Source organism: Mustela lutreola, chromosome 7 (genome assembly GCF_030435805.1).
Source record: "Mustela lutreola isolate mMusLut2 chromosome 7, mMusLut2.pri, whole genome shotgun sequence".
Taxonomy (NCBI): domain Eukaryota; kingdom Metazoa; phylum Chordata; class Mammalia; order Carnivora; family Mustelidae; genus Mustela; species Mustela lutreola.
Genome location: NC_081296.1, coordinates 139,699,134 through 139,723,340, shown reverse-complemented (window position 1 = coordinate 139,723,340; position 24,207 = coordinate 139,699,134). Strand labels below are relative to the sequence as shown.

General features: G+C 40.1%; 1 protein-coding gene across 5 annotated transcripts in view; it reads left to right on the top strand.

Moving 5' to 3' along the window:
• The window catches only part of PSEN1 (presenilin 1), a 72,672-nt gene that overhangs the window by 27,692 nt on the left and 20,773 nt on the right, over positions 1–24,207 (top strand). For all 5 annotated transcript variants that reach the window (XM_059182900.1, XM_059182896.1, XM_059182899.1 and 2 more), the window contains 5 exons: positions 7,870–8,123; positions 9,482–9,623; positions 16,486–16,553; positions 17,350–17,570; positions 22,073–22,171. In XM_059182900.1, the coding sequence (XP_059038883.1) occupies positions 7,870–8,123; positions 9,482–9,623; positions 16,486–16,553; positions 17,350–17,570; positions 22,073–22,171 (784 nt within the window). The remainder of the gene's footprint in view (positions 1–7,869; positions 8,124–9,481; positions 9,624–16,485; positions 16,554–17,349; positions 17,571–22,072; positions 22,172–24,207) is intronic.

The window sequence follows — 24,207 nt, the reverse complement described above, 5'->3', positions numbered from 1 at the left end:
TTATTTTCATAACTGTTTTTTGAGAAGGGAAATAGGTTAGTTTAGATATTGATGGAAGTCTCTTTCATTAGTTTTTTCTTCTGTGGCTCTTTTTTTGTGTGTCATCTAAGAAATCTTTGCCTGGGGCGCCTGGGTGGCTCAGTGGGTTGGGCGTCTGTCTTTGGCCCAAGTCGTGGTCTCAGGGTCCTGGGATGGAGCCCTTCATCGGGCTCTCTGCTCAGCAGGAAACTTCCTTCTCCCTCTCCCTCTGCTGCTCCCCCAGCTTGTGCTGTCTTGTTCTCTATGTCAAATAAATAAAATTAAAAAGTGAAATAAAATAAAATTAGATTATTTTTTGTTTTTGAGTTGTAGGAGTTCTTTATATATTCTGGATATTTACCATCTATCAGATACATGATTTGCAGATATTTCTCCCATTCTGTGGGTTTCCCTTTTATTCTGTTGATTGTCTCTTTTTTTTTTTTTTTTAAGATTTTATTTATTTATTTGAGAGAGAGACAGTGAGAGAGAGCATGAGCGAGGAGGAGGTCAGAGAGCGTAGCAGACTCCCCATGGAGCTGGGAGCCTGATGTGGGACTCAATCCCAGGACTCCGGGATCATGACCTGAGCTGAAGGCAGTCGTCCAACCAACTGAGCCACCCAGGCGTCCCTGGTTGTTTCTTTGATATAAAGAAGTTTTTTTTGTTGTTTTGTGTTTTAAAGATTTTGTTAATTTATTTGACAGAGAGAGAGAGATCACATGCAGGCGGGGAGGGGGGGGGAGCGGGCTCCCTGCTGAGCAGAGAGCCTTATGCGGGGCTCAATCCCAGGACCCTGGGATCATGACCCAACCTGAAGGCAGAGGCCCAACCCACTGAGCCACCCAGGCACCCTGTAACAAAGAAGTTTTAAAATCTGATAGTGTCTTATTTGTCTATGTCTGCTTTTGTTCTTTAATTTCTCTTAGGAAATATTTTGTAGTTTTCAGTGTATAAGTATACTAGGGTCTCCCCAGGATCATGCTTATGTTCAGTGAATAGCTAGAAGAACTGACAGAACGCAGAAAGGCTGTTACACTCACTGGCTATAGCTTATTACAGCAGAAGAATACAAATAAACACATTGAAGGGCAGAGTCCAAGAGATACCAGGCATGAGCTTCCAGTTTTTTCCTCCTGGCAGTCATAGGAGCAGTGAGTGTTTAATTCTCCCAGGAACATGCTGACTGGGAAGCTTACTTGAGCTTTGGGTCCAGGAATTTTACTGGGGGCTGGTCATGACTGACCACAATTCTCTAGCCCCTCCCAAGGTCAAGCAGATATTTGTGGCCCAAGACCTTCACCATAGATGACATTGTTAGCAGTGTGGCCCAAAGCCTCATGTAAATAAAAACACTCTTAACAGGCGGGATATTCCAAGGGCTTAGAGGTTATCTCCCAGACACCAGGCCAAATCTTTCTCTGTCCTGTGCAGGATTTGGGCACCCCCTGACCTACTGAGTTAATCCCTTACTACACTGCAGGCCTTTCACATTTTTTCATTCTTTAGGTCTTAGCTCACACAGCACTTCCTCAAAGAGATATGCTCTGGCCACATTATCTAAAAGTAGTCCCATCCCCCATTTTTTAAAAAGTCACATCACCCTGTTAGCAGTACTGTCCAGCTCCCGTGAGCTTGTTTATTATCCCCTGCTTGAAATCCGTTCATGAGAGCAGAGACCTCATCTATCTTTTTGACTGCTATATCCCTGGCATTCGCTTTTTAAAAAATTAGTAAGCGTAATGATTAAACCTAGAAACTAAAACAGTACAATAAGCCAAATATGGTCCTGAGTACCATGAGCTAGGGGCAAAGGATATGAAAAAAGCTCGTAGAAAAAAAAAGCTCATCTTTTCTAATAATAAAAGAAGCTACACCATGTTCGCATATTTAACCTATTAGGTTGGTAAAAATCCAAGCATTTCATAGCTTGCTTTGTTAATAAGGGCTTGTTGAAATAGGAACTGTTCTGTACTGCTTGGGTCTTTAAATTGATAGAACCCATAGGAAGGGTGATTTGGCAATACATACCAGAATTTTAAATGCATATGTACTTTGACCCAGTAGTTTCACTTCAGGAAACTTACCCTATAGATATGCTTTGCACATGAGAAATAACTTGTAGGGGGCATTCACTGGAGCAGTGTTTGTAAATGGCAAAAAGTTGGAAGCATAGTTACAGCAGCAGTGTCCACAATAGCCAAAATATGGAAAGACCCAGATGTCCATTGAGAGATCAGATGAATGAATAAAGAAGACGGTGTGTGTGTGTGTGTGTGTGTATGTGTGTGTAATGGAATTATTACTCAGCCATCAAAAAGAATGAAATTTTGCCATTTGCAACCATGTGGTTGGAACTAGGGGGTATTAAGCTAAATGAAATAAGTCACAGAAAGACAAATATTTAAGAAACAAAACTGTTGACCATAGGGAAAGTGAAGGAAAAATAAGATGAAAATGGAGAGGGAGGCAAACCATAAGAGATGCTTAACTCAGGGAAGCAAACATCCTTGCTGGAGGGGAGGTGGGTAGGGAGATAGGATTATTGGGTGATGGGCATTAAGGAGGGCACTTGATGTAAAGAGCACTGGGAGTGATATGCAACTGATAAATCACTAAATTCTGTCCCTGAAACTAAAATAATGCAGTATATGTTAACTAAATGGAATTGAATTTAAAAAAAGAAAAAGAGATGGAAGCAAGATAAATGTTTGTCTTTAGGAGATTGGCCTAATACATTATGATAGGTTCAGACACTGGTTATGTAGCTGATTTAAAAAGGTTTTGGGGGGGGGGGCCTGGGTAGCTCAGTCGTGGAGCACTGCCTTTGGCTCAGGTCATGATCCCAGGGTCCTGGAATGGAGCCCTGAGGGCTCCTTGCTCAGCGGGGAGCCTAATTCTCCCTTTCCCTCTGCCTGTTGCTCCCCTGCTCCTGCTCGCTCTATCAAATAAATAAATAAGATCTTTTTAAAAAAATGATGTTTAAAAATAAAAAGTTTTTCAAAGAATAAGGATGTACTTATGTACTGATATGTAAAAAAATCTCTAAGATACATAGTTAAGTAAAGAAAGCAAAGTGCAGGATAGTACATTTATTATACTAAAATAATTTGTGTAAAAAGTGGGAATGAGAATATATATTTGTATTTGCATATACATCAAGAAACTGCAGAGAATAATGACAGTGGCAACCTGGAGCATTATATAATTAAATAGTTATGTGGGAGATTTTTTTTATGTTATTCCTTGTTACATTCTTTGACTTTAGAATCGTGTGAAAATTTTACCTGTTTAAATAAACTTTATTTTAAAGAAATTGAAACATACAATTTTATTTTTGTTTTTTTTGGAAACATGTAGTCAATTTTAAAAACAGTATCAAAGGTACTATAAAGAGAAAGGGTGCACTAAACCGTGCTCTCCATCCCCTATCAGCTTCAAGGGTGGGGCAGGGTGGGTTTGGCTCTTGTTCATTAGAAACCAGAATATCCAGTTGAGTACTGTGAATGAACATATTATGATTGCTTCTTTCATGCTGGACTTACCCAACTGAGCTGTTCATGGAGCCTAATAGGACAGCTGTGGTGCCATAGAAAGAACAAAGATTTTGAAGCAAGAAACTTGAATTTGATTCCTGTGTCTACCGTTTTCTGGCCTTGAGATTTTAAACAAATTATTTTAACATCAATCTACCAAAACCTCTCTATATATACAAAGAATAAATGAAATAATGCAAGCATGCTTTGTAAATTATCAAATACCATATAAAAAGAGCTGTTGTTATGTGCATTTTGGTTTATATTGCATAGTAATCAACCCATTCAGTTGGTCATAATTGTATTGCTGAACATTAGTCGCAAACAAAACATTCTTAGCATATGACTTAGTTACCTCCTTCAAAAAAAATAGAAGTATGGATTTCCTCAACTTTCTTCAGCCGTCTGTCACACTGTGTCCCTGGCCTCCAGAGCCTGCATTGCCTTCCTACTGGACTTTGGTCACTCCAAAGACTTGTGATCAGGAAAAATTACCTTTCTTACTGAGTGGTGTATATATCTCTGCCTTTTGTGCTTTGGAAGTTTCCTTTCTGTTCCTCATAGGGTTTAAATCTTCATAAATATTTTCTGTGTGAGGTCAGAGAGTTGCTACTTCCTGACCTCCAGACTGAGGTAGAGGGGCTCCAGTTCCTTTGTGAAGCCAACTTTTCTCTCTTCTGTTCCCCTCCACGTGTCCCCTACCCTGTTCCATGAGTTTTCATCTCCCAGTCTGGTTTCCTCAATCTCTTCTGCTAGTCCTAACTCTGTGCTTTGACCCGGTAAGTATGCTCAGGTCTAACACTCCCAAAATGTTTTCAAATGTGAATCCCTTCTGTTGTCACATCTTGTATTTTTTTGCTTCAAAGAATGATTGCCTTTAACTCTTCAACTTCCATTCATTCCCCAGTTCACTATGATTTATGATCTTGTTACCCTCTTAACTCTTTTACTTTTGTAAAAACACTGGCCCAACTTTCCCCTGCTAAATTCAGTGGCTTTTCAGCTCTCCTACGGCCTGACTGTTGATGACACGTCTGACATGTACTCCTTTGGCTGCTGTCATGTATTCTTCCTGGGATTTCTTCCCTCTCCCCTATTTTTCTCTTAATCTCTTTGGCTGGTTTTTCTCTTACAACCTGCTGCTAAAGCTTAGGCGTTATCCACTTCTCTCCTTGGTCGTCATCCACTCTGCTTTTCTTTCCACAGTTATTGGATTACGTAATAACCAAGTCCATACTGTTCCGCTTTCAATCTGTACTCCCTGAGATTTCATCCATTTCCATAACTGTAGAAACTAATGAATGCCGGACTGTACCCTTGGACTTCGCTGCCTTGTTGCCGGTACCTCACATTCACCTATCTCCCTAATTAAATACTTCTCCTCTCCTCCTACCTGCTCATCTTCTTGTGTCCCCTGCTGTATCAATGCCATCATCACCTTCCCGTCCCTTATGCCAGAAACCTCCAGAATCATCCCTGACTCCTTCATATGTAATTTGCCATTCACATGTAATTTGCCACAATGCCCTGTCAGTTCTGCTTCTGACATACCTTTTGCATACATCTCCCTGTTTTCATCGCCACACAGTCAGGTTTCTTTAAAATGAAACATAATTTAATGTGTCACCACCTCAACCTTACTAATTTTTATGACTTTTTATTGCCTATAGGACAAAGTCTAAAGCCCTTGGGCATGGCAAATGAGATTTTTTACAACCTGTTCCTAACCTTTTCCTGCCACCAGTCCTGACAAACTGTGTTCCCCAGCCAGCCTAGGAGTCCTCACTGTTTTGTTTTGTTTTCCAAGCTATTATTTATTTGAGAGTGAGAGAGGGAACACAAGCAGGGGGAGTGGGAGAGGGAGAAGCAGGCTTCCTGCTGAGCAGGGACCCCGATGCGGGACTCAGTCCCAGGACCCTGGGATCGTGACCTGAGCCAAAGGCAGACGCTTAATGACTGAGCCACCCAGGTGCCCCTCGCACTGGTTTTCTGTATAGGTTTTATTTTTCAGTTTCACACCTTTACACCACTGTCACGTCTCTGCTTGGAGACCGTTCACCTTCCACTCACTTTTCTCAGGAATCGTATCTTTGGGGTGCCTGGATGGCTCAGTCATTAAGAGTCTGGCTTTGGCTCAGGTCATGATCCCAGGGTCCTGGGATTGAGCCCTGCATTGAGCTCCCTGCTTAGCGGGAAGCTTGCTTCTCCCACTCCCCCTGCTTATGTTCTCTCTCTTGGTATCTCTCTCTCTCTCTCTGTCTATATCAAATAATTAAATAAAATCTTTTTTTTTTTTTAAAGGATCATATCTTTATGCTGCCTTTTTGGACCACATAGAATTATCAGTCCTGCAGTACTTTATATTTATCCTGTATTAAAGCAAACTTATGATCTGAAGGATCTTTTTAATTTCAGTATTGCCATAGCACAGTACCTGGAATATAGAATTTTAATAATTACTTACAGGATGAATATTTTCAAAGTAAAGTGAAAAAGAACTCAGCCAGTTCTCAGTGCAGACACTGAGTCTGCTGAGTTCCTGTGTTGTCTTGTGAACAGCTCATTGAAAGGTGGTTAAGAGCTTGATTTCTGGTCGGTCATGCCTGGGTTCAAACTCTCTCTGTAATGCTTCCTAGCTGTGGCCATTTCCCCACCTACAAAGTGGTGATGACGGGGTGGCTGTGAGAATTTAATGTAAAGCACGTATCACAGTCCAGTACATCCTAATAATTTTAAGTTATTATTAAGAGTGTAATGTATTTTTAATGACTAACAGTAATAGTTACACTCTGTAGTCAAAAATGAGGTAAAAGAGTGGCATGTTCTCACAAGATCTTCATAAGAGAACCTGTTCTTATCTTAACTAAGCTGGTTACATTTTACCAGCAACAATGGCTGTCAGTCTGCTTTCCTCTCCTATTCTGTACTTACCTAGGAGGAGTGCTGTTCTTTTCCTCCTTTTATCTGTTATTTTTATTATTCTTATTAATGCTCTTCATATTCACTCTCTCCTTTACAAAAAGTTGAGTTTTAGATATGAACAGTGATACCAAAAAGGAAGTTGAACTTGAAAGATAAGAAAGGGTAAACCCAGCATAAGGATAAAAGTGGTGTTTGGATTAAGAAACCGAGGAAAGTAGAATCTAAGAAAGGTTCTAGTTTCATTCGGTCATTTGTCAAATATTTGTTGCTCCTTCATTCTATACAAGGCAAGGTGAGGACGCCTCTGGCTGGAGGAGCATCAGAATTGTTTAAGGCCTAATTTCTCTCTGTAAAGATTTTTTTAAATCTTTCAAATAAATTTTTGAAATAATTGTAGATTTACATGCAATTTTAAGAAATAATAGATCCCTTGTATATCACTGTAAGGATTTTAAGTCTTATTAATAATGAAGGTTGGGGGGCACCTGGGTGGCTCAGTGGGTTAAAGCCTCTGCCTTCGGCTCAGGTCATGATCCCAGGGTCCTGGGATCGAGCCCCGCAGGGAGCCCGCTTCCTCCTCTCTCTCTCTGCCTACTTGTGATCTCTGTCTGTCAAATAAATAAAATTAAAAAATAATAATAATAATAATGAAGGTTGTGGCGCCTGGCTGACTCATTTGGTGGAGCAGGCAACTCTTAATCTCAGGGTCATGAGTTCAAGCCCCACACTGGTTGTAGAGCCTAGTTAAAAAAAATTATGAAAGGGAGATAGTTCCTTGTATAACTGGTATGAAACTGCAGGTGGAAAGCAGTTCTTAATTTTGAAAAAGGTGAGATTACTACACTTGCAGCTGTAATAAATAAGGTTTCATGCAGGTATCAGTTTTTAAGCCAAACCTCAGAGGATTACAGTTGTATTAGGTTGAGAATGGAAGAGGAGAAAGAGGTAAAACCCAGAAAGAGCCGGGTGAGAGGGAGGACCGGGTTCCTGCACCAAAGAGCGGCAAATCATCTAGACAGACAGACATACCTACATACAAACATTTATTTATTTGTCAGAGAGCGCACAAGAAGGGGAGCTGCAGGCAGAGGGAGAAGCAGACTTCCTGCTGAACAGGGAGCCCCATGTGGGACTCAACTGAGGATCCTGGGATCATGACCTGAGCTGAAGGCAGACGCTTAACCTACTGAACCACCCAGAGGCGCCTCATCTAGACTTTTAAATTGCACGCCTTTTGTGAATTGATTCTTTCTTGCTTTGAGTTTTTAGAACTCAAGTAATGATGGGCCTCTCCTTAATCTCAGGTCTAATTACTCCGTTTTCTGTTTTTATAAAATACCTTGATTCTACTGAGAGTCTGACTTCTTGAAAAAAGTTTCTCTTGTGCTTTTAGAATGACAGCAGAGAACGGCACGAGCACAGCAGTGAAAGGCGGAGACGTGGCAACCCTGGGCCATTATCTAATGGACGACCCCAGGGTAACTCACGGCAGGTGGTGGAACAAGAAGAAGAGGAAGATGAAGAGCTGACGTTGAAATACGGCGCCAAACATGTGATCATGCTTTTTGTCCCCGTGACTCTCTGTATGGTGGTGGTCGTGGCTACCATCAAATCAGTCAGCTTCTATACCCGGAAGGATGGACAGCTGTATGTATGAGTGTTTAATTATTCCCAAGACTGGTCTGGCTTTCCTTTTTTTTTTTTTTTTTTTTAAAGATTTTATTTATTTATTTGATAGAGAGAAATCACAAGTAGTCAGAGAGGCAGGCAGAGAGAGAGGGAAGCAGGCTCCCCGCTGAGCAGAGAGCCCGATGTGGGACTCGATCCCAGGACCCCGAGATCATGACCAGAGCCGAAGGCAGCGGCTTAACCCACTGAGCCACCCAGGCGCCCCTGGCTTTCCTTTTTAGTGCGTCATCATCACCTTGGAGGCTCTGCTCTGAGGGAGCACGAAGTCCTCTCTGACTGCTCTGGCTGTCAGGGGTTATTATTTGTTGCTTTAAGCAGAGAAAATGAGAGCTACAGAGTTCTGTTTCATGTGTGGTGTCACTGGGCGATGCTGAATTTATTTGAAATTGAACAGGTAAAGAGTTGAATATTAATCTTTTCCACCTCAGGGCCAGTGGTCCCATTGTTCTTCTGCTAGAACATTCTTCCCTTTTCTAGATTTGATGGATGAATTCTTATCATCGTTTTCATCTTTGCTTAAGTGTTATGTCCTCAAAGGTGATTTCCCTGATCCTTGTAACAGAATTAGGTCCTTTTGGATACTCTTTCTTATAGCAGCCTGTTCTTTTTCACTTGTCACAATATGCAAATATTTATTTACATTATTTAAGCCTGGTTTCTTTCTGTAAGGTAAGGCCTATGAGGGCAAATTGTTTCTACAACTAGTTATGTAACAAGTGCTCAACAACAACAACAAAGTTGCTAAATGAAAGGATGAAGAGTTAGTGCATGCTCCCGTTCTCTAGACTCCTGGGGGGGGTTGTTGTATAGGTTCTGTCCTGCTGTTGGTAGGAGCCCTTTGCCTTCAAGGAAAATACTTTGATTCAGATTCACCTAATTTTGTCTCTAGAACTCTGTAGGGCCCCTAAGGGCTCAAACAAAGCTTTAAATTAATTTTGAAATTTGAATTAGCAAACTGTGGCGTTCTAAAAGCCAAGGTATTAGCCCAGTTCTCTAAACAAATCACTAATAAGCTGTGGAGAGAGAACATTTGGTAAGTAATGATTTCAGTGTAAAGCATCCACTAGATGGAGCCAGTGTCTGGCTCACAAAAGTCCACCTCTCCACATTTGAGATCTCTCCTTTTGTGTTGAACAACTTGTATATAAGAACTTGAGTATAGCTACCTTTCTTAGCTGAAATTCTTGGCGAGATTGCTGAGATGGAGAAAAGTCACAAGATATCAGTTGAATCAAGGAACTAAAACTGGTGTTGGAGAGGGTTGTGGTTTGAGATACCCATTAACACTTACTTCACACTTTTGTATTTTATTACAGAATCTATACCCCATTCACGGAAGATACAGAAACCGTGGGGCAGAGAGCCCTGCACTCAATTCTGAATGCTGCTATCATGATCAGCGTCATTGTTGTCATGACTATTCTCCTGGTGGTTCTCTATAAATACAGGTGCTATAAGGTGAGCATGAGACATGGAACTTTGCTTTCCAGCATGTTCTTTTTGTGACTGGGTTTTCCTGTCACCGTACTTGGTCCAGTAGAGAAAAGAATTTTATATTCTAGAACTGATTTTTGCTTTTCCCCCTTATTGTAGAACATTTAAAAACACAAAAAGACATTATGGGGGAAAATTTTTTTTCTTATCATATTCTAAATGTTTTTAACATTTTGATTTGCAGTACGCTTAGGACATTCCAGATTAAGTCCTAAGACCTTTGTGAATTCCCTCATTCGCAAATAGTACTGTAGGATATAATTGTCCCCATAAAGTAATATAACTTAAAAATTTCAGATTTTCCTGAGTGCAGACCACTAGAGCTTCCTTCAGACACTGATGTTAAACTCATTGGTGACTGGTTATATTCCCATTTCTACACTGGGAGCCATGCATTCCCTCACTGTCTCTCCTTCAGTAGCACTAGCTCTTTCCTTGGGAAATGAGGGCGGGGGAGATTGTATAGCAAAGGCACAGGGCCAACCCCCCCGGCCTCTGCTCCCTTAGCTCACCCTCTCACTAAGGGATTCACTCTTAAATTTTAGCCACCTGCCATATTTCAGGTGCATGCCTCAGAAATCACAAATTATTACAAGTCTTTCTCAAATAAAAGAAATAATGATAACTTTCTAGATATTGAAGTCTACTCTTTTCCCCTCTAGTACTTATGTCTGTATATGTTTAACATAGTTAAAATAAAATGTTTAATAAATATGTGTCCTTTCTTAACTTTTACTTTGGCATAAGCATTTTTCCATATTTAAATCCTCAGAAAATGTGTCTAAAGGCTATGTAACATTTGACTCAATGAGTGTATTTTAATTTACTTACCCTATTTTCCCTGATGTTGGACATTTAAGTCATACCATTTTTTTACTACTCTAAAAAACAATGAATGCCTTTATGGAGCCTTTTTAATTTTTCACATTATTTCCTTAGGGTAAAATCCTCAACACAGAAATTATGGAGCAAATTATCTACATTTTTAAATTTTTATTTTATTTATTTGAGAGAGAGTGCAAGAAAACAAGAGAGATCAGCCATGGTGGGGAGGGGCAGAGGGAGAGGGAAAAGCAGACTCCCTGCTAAGCAGGGAGCCCGCCATGGGTCCTGGGATCAAGCCCCAAACCAAAGATGCTTAACTGACTGAGCCACCCAAGTGCCCCATCTATATTTTTTTTAATTATCATGGTGTGCAAAATTCCTTTTTTCAAAATGATAGGATCAATTTGTACTTAACATTAGTAGTGAATGAGACTGTCTTACCTTAACCTTTCACAGCACTGAATTTTTTAAGTTCTGTGCTAATTTTTATAAGCTAAACAAAATGCCTTCATTTGCATTTGGTTAATTACCAGTAAGATCAAATACCGTTCCAGTGTGGACAAACTTTAAAATTACACACAATTTAACCGCTTGTTGAACGTTTGAGTGGGTGGAAGTGTTAACCCAAGTGATGACCATCTGCAGTCTGACATTAGCAAGTGGAAAAGATTGAAGACAAAGGTGTCTATGATCATGGGAGGTAGTCATCAATACTTAGAAAACCGAAGAGCAGATGCTGTAAACCCTGCTGCAGAGCATCCTCCTACCTCTGTTGAAATATCCTCATGGCAGTTACTTTTTCTGCATATATGTGTTTACCTGCTAGTTCTGCTTCTCTGCTTTATTAGACTCATTTTGTGACTTTTCTTTTTAATATTTTATTTGTTTATTAGAGAGTACAAGTGGGGAGAGGGTTAGAGAAGCAGACTTCCCACTGGGGAGGGAGCTCAATGTGGGGCTCGATTCCAGGACCCTGGGATCATGACCTAAGCTCAAGGCAGACACTTAACCGACTGAGCCACCTGGGTGCCCTTCACTTTGTGACTCTTATCTGGATTATATGCTACTTTCGTTCTTCGCATTTTATGGGGAGTCTGTATTCTGTTTAGAGTCATACCCACACCTCCACCCCTTAAGGATGAGCCCATAAATTCATACCAGTTATAAGTTTGCTTTCTTGAGCCTTCCTTTCTGTGATCTCCCTGGTACTTTTTGGTTCTTTTGGATGTCCCTGTTCCGTTCCTCCAGCCAGAGAGCTGGTTTTATTTTACCAACGACAGTGCCAAGAAGTGGTAGGGCAGAGAGAAAAATAAAGCAAGTGCCATCTGCCCCACTTTGGGGGAACTACCGTTCCTCCAGTTAGAGAGAAAGCTTCCCCTCCCTCAGAATTTTAGGCTCCTGCAACCCTCAGTACCACCCCCGCAGGACTGTTTGATGGCTGGATGTGAGAAGATGGTGAAGTGAGGTTTTTGCATTCTTTTTTGGTGTTAGGAGACCTCTTTCCTGTTGCTTATCCAGAAGTAGACTTCTCCTAGAGCTCCCACCATCTTGCCAATGCCCATTTGGGGTTGCAGTGAGTTTGATGGAGGAGGCTAGAACTGGAGGGAAAACGTGCTAAACTCACTTCCAGTTCCCCAGCCCAGCTGACTCTTCACTTGTCAGAGTCCTCACCTAGCGGCTGCACGCATTCTGGCCAGCTCTCATGGTTGCATTCGGCAAGAGAGAGGGGAGATGTGTACTCGCTCCACGGCGCCTCAAACCTGTCTTGATATATTTTGGTCAGTTTTGTGCATCTTTTAGTTACGTCTCATTTTAGATCGTCTAAAAAGGGTTTATTTTCAGCCACATTTCCACATTTGTTTGTTCATATTGTTTTGTTAACATTAAGTTCAAGTCTTAGCAGGCACAGCCAATTCTATAGGAACAAGTTGTTTACTTTGATTTCTACTCCAAAATAAAAGGAGCTTTTGAGTCAGAAATTCAGAAACTTGCCAGGACCTGTTTGGAAATAAACCTGGAGGATTTATTGTCAGTGGTTGGTTGTGCAATGTCTGTGAGAAGCACAAGAAGTTGAAAGACCGAACAAACTTGAAAAAGGTAGAACTGAAAAGGCTTATTTACATATCACGGTTAGAGACAGAACTATGTAACTTATTAAAGCCATGCGATTTCTGGCCTTGACAGTTCAGGGTTTAGAGGAGATGCTTGCTGTTCTGTACTGAAGCAAAGAGCCTTCAGAGCTTTTAGCACAAGAAAGCTGAACTAGGGATTTTTGCAAGATGAGGGAAAAGTCTGTTTTACCACCTGATGTTCTAGAAAAAGGGGAAGTGCTATTTAGTCATCATCAGAAGAGGCTTTGAATTCAGGTAATAATTCAGAAAATCACAACATCGGTGACCAAAAGCCATTATTACAGACAGAGGGCATTTAATATCTTTGTAATATGAAGAGCATTTATAAATCATTCAGAAAATTATGAACACGGACATTATAGGACATTAGAGCATGTAGCTCTTGATCTCGGGGTTGTAAGTTTGAGCCCCACCTTAGGTGTAGAGATTACTTTAAAACATCATAAAAAATATTATGAACATTCTAAGAAATTTTTTAAAACCCAAGCCAGAAGAATTACAAAGGAAATATAGATGGCCAGGTGGCACCTGGGTGGCTCAGTGGGTTAAGGACTCTGCCTTCAGCTCAGGTCATGATCTCAGGGTCCTGGGATCGAGCCCCGCGTCGGGCTCTCTGCTCAGCAGGGAGCCTGCTTCCTCCTCTCTCTCTCTGCCTGCCTCTCTGCCTACTTGTGATCTCTGTCTGTCAAATAAATAAATAAATAAATCTTTAAAAAAAAAAAAAAAAAGAAGAAATATAGATGGCCAGGAGAGAGAGATAGATGTGTGTATATATGTTTCCTCAATGGTAAAAACAGAAACATATTAAAATAATAAATTAACATATTTCATCTATTGACTTGGTGAAGATTAATATAGGGTTTTTTTTGTGAAGTCACTAAGCCAATATGTATCAATAGTAATTAGAAAAAATGTACACTTTTTGATTCCATAATTTTGCTTTCATGATGTATCTGAGAGAAAGAATCTGAAATGCAGAAAAATATTTGTATGCTAGGATTTTTATCCTAGCATAAATTATAATTAGAATAAAGTAGAAAACCATAAGTTCCATAAGAAATACGGAATAAGAAAAGGTTAAATAAATAAGAAAAAAGCTAAATAAATAAGAAAAGGTAAAATTGTGGGTTCATCCATATACGTAGAATATTATAATTTAGTCATTTAGAAATTGTATTTTCACCCATCAATAGCATTAGACAGCTGGGAGGCCCCACACAAAAGACTAAGGACTCTCATTTTATAAAAATCAGTATTTTCAAAAAGTATTTGGTGGCATGAGAATGTGTCTGTAATAAAAGAATGCCTGAAAAAATACGTTAATTGGTTGTCACTGGTCAGTGGGAATGGTTTTCTTCCTTTAGTGTTTCTTTAGCTTCTCAGTGTTATACATGTATGTTACTTTTGTATTCAGAAAAGTGCTTTCTTAAAATAAACACAATCCCCATGCTCTCTTGCTGAAAAAAATAAGGTAACAAGCATTTCTCAAGAAAAATGAGAATTTCTAGGGCACCTGTGTGGCTCAGTGGGTTAAGCCTCTGCCTTCAGCCCAGGTCATGATCTCAGGGTCCTGGGATCGAGTCCCGAATCCGGCTCTCTGCTCAGCGGAGAGCCTGCTTCCCCGTCTCTCTCTGCCTGCTTCTCTGCCTACTTGCGATTTCTCTCTGTGTGTGTCAAATAAATAAATAAAATCTTTTTTTAAAAAAATTTAAAAATTTTAAAAATTAAAAAGAAAAATGAGAATTTCTAATACTCAGTATTTACTCTGACCTTTAAGTCGAGCTTAATACGGAGTACCAATGTACATCTTCCACTTTGTAAAGCTTTTCTGTTTTGTAATATTTCATCTACTTTTGAGTTTTATAACCTGGATTATCTCTGAAGCTGAGTCTTGTAAGCACAGCGGGGTGGGGAGCATGCAGGGAGATTCCTTTCTGCTTAAGCTTTATTGGGTTTTCTGCTGATAAAATAGAGTAAGGGCTCCCTATAGAATATTTTGCTAAAGTTGAATATTTTGAGAGGGAAATGTGCAGGTGTCTTCAGTTTACTTTGATATGTATTAAAAATAAAAAGGAGAAATGGATAGAAATGCTACAAAGTGAGTATATCAAAATGTGAATGGTGGCTGTAAAATTCTTTAAACTTTGATGTGTGTTTGAAAAAATTTTTTTGTTTGAAGATTTTCATTTATTTGAGAAAGAGAAAGAGAGAGCGCAACGCGCGCACAAGTGGGGAGTTGGGGCAGGAGGAGGGGCAGAGGGAAAAGGAGATGCAGACCTTGATCCCAGGACCCTGAGATCATGACCTTAGCTGAAGGCAGACACTTAACTGACTGAGGCACCACTTGAAATTTTTTATAATAAATTAGGGGAGATTTTTGTGAAAGAACACCAGAAATTAACTTTGTTTATTCAGATAGTCAGTTTAGAATATTCATATGTTCAAAGAATACCAACTTCTGTGTAAAGGCATTCTTTTAACTTTTTCCCTAATTGTACCACTTAAGAAGTTGTCTTTCTTTCTGTCTGTCTTTCTTTCTCTCCCTTTCTTTCTTTCTTTCTTTCTTTCTTTCTTTCTTTCTTAAGTTTTTGCTTTGTTTTTGTTTTGTTTTGTTTTGGTAGAGATACAGCTAGAGAACACAAGCAAGGGGAGTGGGAGAGGGAGAAGCAGGCTTCCTATGGAGCAGGGAGCCAGATACAGGAGTCAGTCCAGGACCCTGGGATCATGACCTGAGCTGAAGGCAGACGCTTAATGACTGGGCTACCCAGGTGCCCCTGAAATTGTTTTAAAGAAAAAGAGACAGCAAGAATTTTTAAGAAATCTTTTCTTTTAAAGGAATTAATAATTACAGATCACCTTGGGTGACCAGAAGAAAACCAAAGAGAAAATTAACATGTATTTTGATCATAACTAGATTTTGATAGGTTAGAGCCTGATTATTGGAACAACTGGATCTGGGAGATGGGTGTGGATGATTTTTTTTTTTTTTAATGACAAAATAATATTCCAGTTTAGAGATGATTTTTGGGGGGTGCCTGGGTGGCTCAGTCAGTTAAGCATCTGCCTTGGGCTCAGGACCCTGGGATTGAGTCCCACATCAGGCTCCTTGCTCAGCTGAGAGCTTACTTATTCCTCTGCTTGTCACGCCCCCTGCTTTGTACACTTCACAAATATATAAATAAAATCTTAAAAAAAAAAAATTAAAATGGCTACATAACCTAAAAGGCCTACTTTTTAAAATACATTTAATGTATATATATGTAAGTCATTTAATGGACTATGATTTTCAGTTTCATTGAATTTTATTTTATTCAATTTATTTCTGTTTATTTCCAAAATACAACAGAATTTTTCCATTGAAACTATTGCTGCTTTAAGCTTTAAATGTTGACTATTGGCTCTGTTGATACTTTATTTTAGAATGCATTATTTAAAAACTTTCACGTTTCTAGGGCGCCTGGGTGGCTCAGTGGGTTAAGCCGCTGCCTTCGGCTCGGGTCATGATCTCGGGGTCCTAGGATCGAGTCCCGCGTCGAGCTCTCTGCTCAGTGGGGAGCCTGCTTCCCTCTCTCTCTCTCTGACTACTTGTGATTTCTCTCTGTCAAATAAATAAATAGAATCTTAAAAAAAAATTCTTAAAAACTTTCACATTTCTAAAGGAATAAGTGTGTGTATATGTCTTGCTGAATTTTCTATTTTCTATTCTGAGTAGTTTGGTAGCAAAGAGTTTCAGTATAAGTATGCACTGATCCCAAAGTCAGTTTGAGTTCTGCCATTTGAAAAGAGTAACATTCACAGAAATAATATATTATTTTTGAAGTAAGAAACTTGCCTTCCTGTTAGTTATATTGAAATGCTTTCTTTTCTAGGTCATTCATGCCTGGCTTATTATTTCATCTCTGTTGTTGCTGTTCTTTTTCTCATTCATTTACTTGGGGTAAGTGGTGAAATACTTAATCTGGTTTTCGGGAATTAACTCTGAGCTATATAACTGTCACTTAAACCCATGGACTTTGTTGATGAAATACTCTTAAATTATGATCATTTCCATACATAGTTTGTACTTGGTATGCTTAAGACTGGTTAGTATTATAAAATATATATATTTTTTTTCATGGCTGCACTAAATTTCATTTTACAAAAATAACATCTTGTGTCCTAGCCATATGAAATGTATTGTGGATGTTTAATTTTTCTAATTTCAGGTATTTTAAAACTAGGGTTTCTTTCTGTTGTGGCATTTTATTTTTAAAGGTTTTATTCATCTGAGAGAGACAGTGTGAACGCAATAGGTGGGAAGAGACAGAGGGAGAAGCAGACTTCCTGCTGAGCAGGGAGCTGGACATGGGGCTTGATCCTGGGACTGGAATCAGGACCCAAGGCTAAGGCAGAGGCTTAACCAACTGAGCCACCCAGGCGCCCCACCCATTATGGCATTTTAAGTGACATGTGGCCTTTTTTATAGTTTTTGTACTTACTTTTACAGCTATGACCTGTGATACTGATTTCCTATTTATATGAATGATACAGAGTTTTCTGCTAAAGAAAGCTCAACTTGAGAGAAAAAGTGAATTTAAAGAAAACTGTTAAATAGCACAGGTTGATAAAAGATATGGCAAAAATATGAAGATAATCTATGAATATCTAATCTGAGGGAATCATAATTCTGAATAATGTTTTGATGAAAATTAGTGTACATAAATATTTTTAGATTTCTGTTTAATTTTTTTCAGGGAAGTGTTTAAAACCTACAATGTTGCCATGGACTACGTTACTGTTGCACTCCTGATCTGGAATTTTGGTGTGGTGGGAATGATTGCCATTCACTGGAAAGGGCCTCTGCGACTCCAGCAGGCATATCTTATCATGATCAGTGCCCTCATGGCCCTGGTATTTATCAAGTACCTTCCAGAATGGACAGCGTGGCTCATCTTGGCTGTGATTTCAGTATATGGTAAAACTCAAGACTGACATTTTGTTCATCACAGAAGTACCTCACTGGTGTGTTTCCCTTCCTTTTCCAGTTATCTTGACTTAGGAAAGTGGTAACAGTTAACATCCCATAGCTTTTCAGAAAATAATTAATTAGAGTATCTTTTTCTTATAAAGATTAATTAGAGTATCTTTTTCTTATAAAGATTTTCTTATAAAGATTTCCTTTTCAGAAAATAATTAATTAGAGTATCTTTTTCTTATAAAGATTTCCTTTCTTTTTGAGGTTGAGTTCTTTAAGAATGTTTTCTTATTGCCCACATTTTAAGCCAGTGAGGGATTAGTGGAAGGATCCAGACTTCTTAGAAGACTGAGGTTTAAATCCTGTCTCCACCACCAGCAGTCTTTGTGATGCTAAGAAAGAGTGTCAGACTCCTTGAGCTTCAGTTTCCTCATGTAGAAAATGGGCACAGTGCTTCCCAGAGGTGTAAGAGTTTAGAACCTATGTTGAAAGCACTAGCAGAGTACTTCACACACTTAAAATGCTCAGTTAGTTTTTAAATCAAAATTAGGACTTCCACTTTTTATAAGGCAACTTGGGTAGAATTATCTTTGAAAAATAAAACTTATTTGGGCCGTGTGAGATTTAAATTCATTAACAACCAGTGTCACATGGGTTCCAAACAGTCCCAGAATATCCTTGACATGAAGGACAAAAGCCAGGTGTGAGCTCTGTGGCTGTCACCCAGCATGAAAGCCAGAAAGGGATCCACTTTCAGTGGTCAGAGGTCAGTATGTGTTCTCCAGATTACAATTTTATCCCTATTCAAATGCTTACTAAAATGTCAGATGCCCTGGAGTAGAATCCTCACCATGCCCACTTATTTGATGAAGAAAAAGTCCATGGAAATAGAATTAAATTGGTTCTGTTCTTGTATTTGAGCAGTCAGTCCTAGAACTATAGCCATGTACTCTGTTCCTAGAGACCTTAGGTGATTGGGCATTTGATGGTTTTCAGAGCCCTCGTCTGTCACTGCGCTGCTTTGCTTGGCCAACTCTGGCGCCCAGCCGGTCAGCAACTGATAAATACTTTGCAGTCAGAACATTACTAATAGGTTCTTCCGTTCAGTGCCTTTTTCAACAGCTACAGTTCGCCTTCCCCTTCAGAGGGACACGCTGTCTCTCTACCTGGGACGCGCTGTCTCTCTACCTGTGGCTGCTGGTGGAATTCTTCCGCAGCCCTACCACTGCATACAGTTTTTGTTGGCTAGATCTTAACCACATCCAACTTTTTCCAGGAGCACAGATGGAACATCACATCGATGATATTTACCTCTGAAGAGATTCATTTCACATATTCATTGAAGACATACAAATATTCACACAGGAGCTAAAAAAAAAAGGGGGTGGGCATATACCTGTACATTGTTCAAGGCTTTGCCACCCCAGTTGAATTCCTGAGAATTACTTGGTAAGCTGAGGGCTTCTGTATCTCTGACGCTGTGAGGAAATAGCAACAGAGCCTCCCTATACCCACAATGTTAAAACAAGCCCAGTATCTTTTAGGCCTTTTTGGGATCTGGAGGCAGCATATTCCTCATTTACAAATTTCACTTAAGCCTATGTATACTGTTACAAATTGGCCCGTCTTGAATTGGGGCCCCCTTCAATAAATGGCTCTAGAATCTGTCCAGATGTAAGCGAACAGTCACTTCCGTCAGTGTCCCCTCCAGAGAATCACTCACTGTAGAAGCTCTAGCAGCCTCCTCTCACACCTTCAATCCCTAGACCGCTTGTGATGGTCAGAAGTTGCCCGTGGATTCTGGTGGGAGAAACTGCCCTCCTCAGTCCCATGCTGTACACAGTTAGAGAAGCGGTTGCAGAGTGCATACTGAGCTCTCCTAGAAATAGGTTCTCACAGGTCCTGAACCTGTGAAGTTCCACGTCGTTCTTTGGGTCATGGAGGCAGCATTCTATAAGCCCAGGCCAGCTACCAGGGCCTCCCTGCTACAAGATAGAGCTAAGTCTGGCCCTTCTGGAGTATCACACCTAAAAGAAAGGTGGCCTCTTCTGTCCTCAGTCCCTTACTAGTTGACAAAGTGCTAGAGGAGCTCACCCCTTTCTTGGACCTGTGGCTACTTGGGGAGCCCTTCAGGATCAAGTGAACAGCAGTGGGAGTTTGTACCCCTCATGCACAACATCAGAATTACATGTGATGAAGCTTACTTCCTGAAGGGCTCCTCCTTTTCATTGCCTAATCCAGACATCCTTGATCAGAGAGTAGGGTCCAGGGCTCAGCAAAATTAGATGAACTTCAGCGGGTCATCTTATCCTAGCCTACAGTTGGCTCCATCTGTGCATTTTTATAGACTCTGGAGCCATTGCCATGGTTTAGTCATCTGGTTCCACCAATGACAGCAACAGCAATTATTTACCCAAGGTTTTCCTCTTTGAGGAAAATGGCTATGAGAACCTCTGGCTTCACAGATGCTCAAAATATATATCAAGGTTACAAATGTCTCTGTGTATATTAAAGCCACAGTACAAGCCTCACTTTCTCCATTGTGGACTTCCAGACATTGTTAATAGTGCCCATCTCACCTGTAGAAGTATACAATGCTGGGCTCCTGACCAAGAATTTCAGTGGGACTTTCACCGTTCCCACCAGCCTTGGGCTACAGACCTCACAGAGCACCATTGTGACATACTCAAGCAAGTTAAAATTTAATTAAATGAAACATGACATCTATCTATCATCAGTCAGACATCAGACATAAAGAGTCTGGTTCTATTTTTGTATGTTCAAAAACAAAAACAGTGCCTGTTCTGGAGGCAGCCATGTCTGGCTCAATCCAGGCTCCTCTCCTTTCATGTTTTGGCTGTGTGACTAGCACAGTGATCAACATTTAAGTGAAGATTAAATGAGAAAAAATACCTATAATACACTTAGAACAGTATCAGTAAATGTTAGCTGTTATTTTTAAAAATAACATATATAATCCTGTAAAGTAGTCAAGGCAGTACTTCCTGTGTTACTGCTAACAGACTTGAGATTTAGAGAGATCAGGTGTTTGCCCAAGCTTACAGCATTGGATCTAGAATCTGAATCCCAGGTCCAGCATTCTTTGTACTGCATTACAGTATTTCTCCCATCAGCACTTCTTCCATACGTGATACAAATGATCATTTCTCCAGACCTTTGAGTTCCTTTAAAGTAAGAGACTTTTGTGTCCATGATTTAGAGGAGTGATTCTCAAGTCCCTTTTTACAACATCTGAAGATTTTTAAATTTGTCCCACAGGTTCTAAAATTTTTGAAACAAAATTCACTTTAATTGCTCTAAAAATAAGGTCGTTTATCATTTAGCACTTCTGTTAGGGGCAGCATGTCATAAAGCCAAGATAGTTACAGGACATGCAGCTTCAAACAGGTTGAAAAGCTCCTCCTTATTTCAGAGCATGGCAAATCTCTCCTTTCTCATCCCAAACAAATCAAAGTGGAAGCAGTGAGATCAGAGATTTCTCTGTGTGTGTGTGTGTGTTTTATTATATTAGTGGTAGTCGATGTAATATTCAAGGAGACGTGACCACTTGCAGTTATGAGGGGTTTTTTTTAACTTAAATGCATCTGAATGATGGGGATGGCAGCGTTAGCTGTGAAGTCTTCCTTCACAAATTTATCTACACCTGTTTTAATATTTTTAAATGTTTGAGATTTTCTGTACTTCTATATTGTGAATTTTTATGGCACAGAAAATGTAAGAAAAATCACCGTTGGTGGAAAGAGAATGTGGTAGAATCAAGAATAGTTTAGGCAGATTGCTCCTATTCTGAGTTGCTGTGTTTGTAAAATAAGCCACTTTCCAGTACCACATGCATTTAGGATCTGATACTGTGAAGTGCTTTTGACAGAGGTACAAAGAAATACTAAAAGGATTTCATGCAAAGATTTATTTTGTTTTATTTAAACTTACTGCCCTTTAATTCAGGTTTCCCTAAGTAGTACATACACTATTTTTAAAAAGGAGAGGGAATGAGTCTCTGTTACTCTGCTCTTCATATTTTGAGAAATTCAGTCATCCCCTCTATTAAATTCCTCTTGTTGTAAAGCTTCCATCTGTGGCCCATAGATATGATTTGTTCAGAAATAGCTTCTCTTTGTTTTTGCTTATTGGAAGTTGACAGCTGCTCTAGAGTAGTTCTGTCTTGTCATTATATCTGCCCTTTTTTTTCAAACTCAGAGAAGACTTGTTCCTGGAACTCTGTGATGATACACTGTAAACTAACCAAATGGGCAAAAACCAAAACAAAATTTACACGGATCCTCTGTGTGGTTTTGTGTAGGTTGTTTTTTCCCCCACCAGTGTACCTCCTGTTTATTTCATATGGTTCAGCATCTTCCTGTGTAAAGAAGACATTAACCCTTTTCCCTTGGTTAATTCCTCCCTGACACACCCATTTGTAAACTTGGCCAATGCATTTTTGCGGACTTCTTTTTTTTTTTTTTTTAATTTTCTCTTTCTAGATTTAGTGGCTGTTTTGTGTCCAAAAGGCCCACTTCGTATGCTGGTTGAAACAGCTCAGGAGAGGAATGAAACTCTCTTTCCGGCTCTTATTTACTCCTGTAAGTATTTTGGAATGATGTTAACTTACTACTCAGCTTATAATTTATAGGAACTCAAACAGATGTAATTATAGTCATTATTATACTTTCTTTCATCTTAAATGCATAACATTAAAAGAACGTCTACATATCCCTGTTTCCTTGCAAACTATTGTCTTCCACCTGACGCTGGTTCAAGAGAGTTTTCAGTAGATGTAGAAATAGAAGAAATGTTTAGAGAGTGGGGAGCCATTTCTCTCAACTAAAATCTTATTAGTTACTAGGTGCCTGGGTGGCTAAATCGGTTGGGCATCTCCCTTCAGCTCAGGTCATGATCCCAGAGTCTGGGGATCGAGTCCCACATCAGGCTCCTTGCTCAGCAGGAAGCCTGCTTCTCCCTCTGCCTGCCGCTCCCCCTGCTTATGCCATCTCTCTCTCTCTGTCTCTTTTTGACAAATAAATAAAATCTTAAAGAATAAATAAAATAAAATCTAATTAGTCAAGAGTTATTGAGCCATTTACTACAGAGGAATCTTGCCCTAGCTTACCAAAAAAATTGTACTGTTCCTTCACAATGTGCCTCTTTTGGTTATTTTGGGATGCTGTTCTTCCTAATCATTCAGTACATATGCATTTGGGCATTGACCTGCCACAGAGCACTGTGGGGGACATAAAGATGTTTAAGATGCTCTGCCTTACCCAGAACTCCTTTGCTTATAGTTTAGAGGTGAGATAAGGCAAATGTATAAATAAGCAACACCCAGCATTGTTTCCAGATTCAGAGGAGGCACAATTGAAGTGTAAAGAGAGTTGAGAAGAAGGAAAACCTGGCTGGGGAAACAAAGAAGGCTTAGTGGATGAGATAGCATTTGTATTAAACCTTTTAAGGATGGTGGAATTTGGGGCGCCTGAGTGGCTCAGTGGGTTCAAGCCTCTGCCTTTGGCTCAGGTCATTGTCTCAGGGTCCTGGGATCGAGCCCTGTATCGGGCTCTCTACTCACCAGGGAGTCTGCTTGCCCCTCTCTCTCTGCCTGCCTGTCTGCTTACTTGTGATCTCTCTCTCTGTCAAATAAATAAAATCTTAAAAAAAAAAAAAAAAGGGATTTCAGCAAACACAGATGGAGGAGTTGATTCCATAAGTGGGCTTGTTGCAAAGAATGGCTTTGAGACAGAAGTGTAGGGAGTCTTTATCAAGTTTCAAGTGTTTAGATTGACTAGAACATGGAGTAAAAATGGGGGAGAGTTCTAGGAGGATGGATTTGGAAAGGCAGATTAGGGCAAGATCAGGGATAGCTTTGAGGGGCTGGTGTAGATATCTGTATGCTATTCGCTGATCGCTGGGGAATCAGAGGTTCTTGAGCATAAGAGTTACGTGATCAGAGCTGTGGCTCCACAGGCTTGCAGCATTATGCAGACTGATTTATGGGTGGTGAGAACCAAAGTAATGTCTAATAACTAAGCACATACTGTAGTAATCTAGGAGGGAAATAATGAGGGTCTGAACTGTGGTATTGTTAATGGCAGATCCAGGAAGAGGACTGATTGATGAGAGGTTGTACAGGTAGAATCAGTAGTTCTTAGCAACTGACGAGAGAAGTTTCAGGCCTGAAGGAAAAGTGATGAAGAGGGGTGTTGTTCTTGGTTCAGGAACGTTTCGTTTTGTCTGTGGCCCATATCTTCCTTAGTTGGTGGGACGTGTGAACCAGGTAGAAATGCCCAGCGTGCATTTAGAAGTGAAGTTCTAGTGCCTGGGGAAAGGTTGACCAGAGGTACAGAATTGACAGCGTAGCAGAGGCCGTCGAAGCTTCGGGAGTGGATGAGCGGTGCAGCAGAAGTGGATGCGAAGATGTCAAGGAGGGAACTTAGCTCCTGTGCTTAAAGAGGGAGAAAATGAACAGACAACAACAGCAAAGGGAAGAAAAGAAAATTGGGGTAGCTAGGATTTTTCACTTAACAGTATCAGGACATGTTTTCCATGTCAGCACGGGAAGAGGCTACACAGTATTCTCTAGGTACTCAGGAAAGGGTGTCCTTGTTGGTCTTCTTCTGTCACGAAC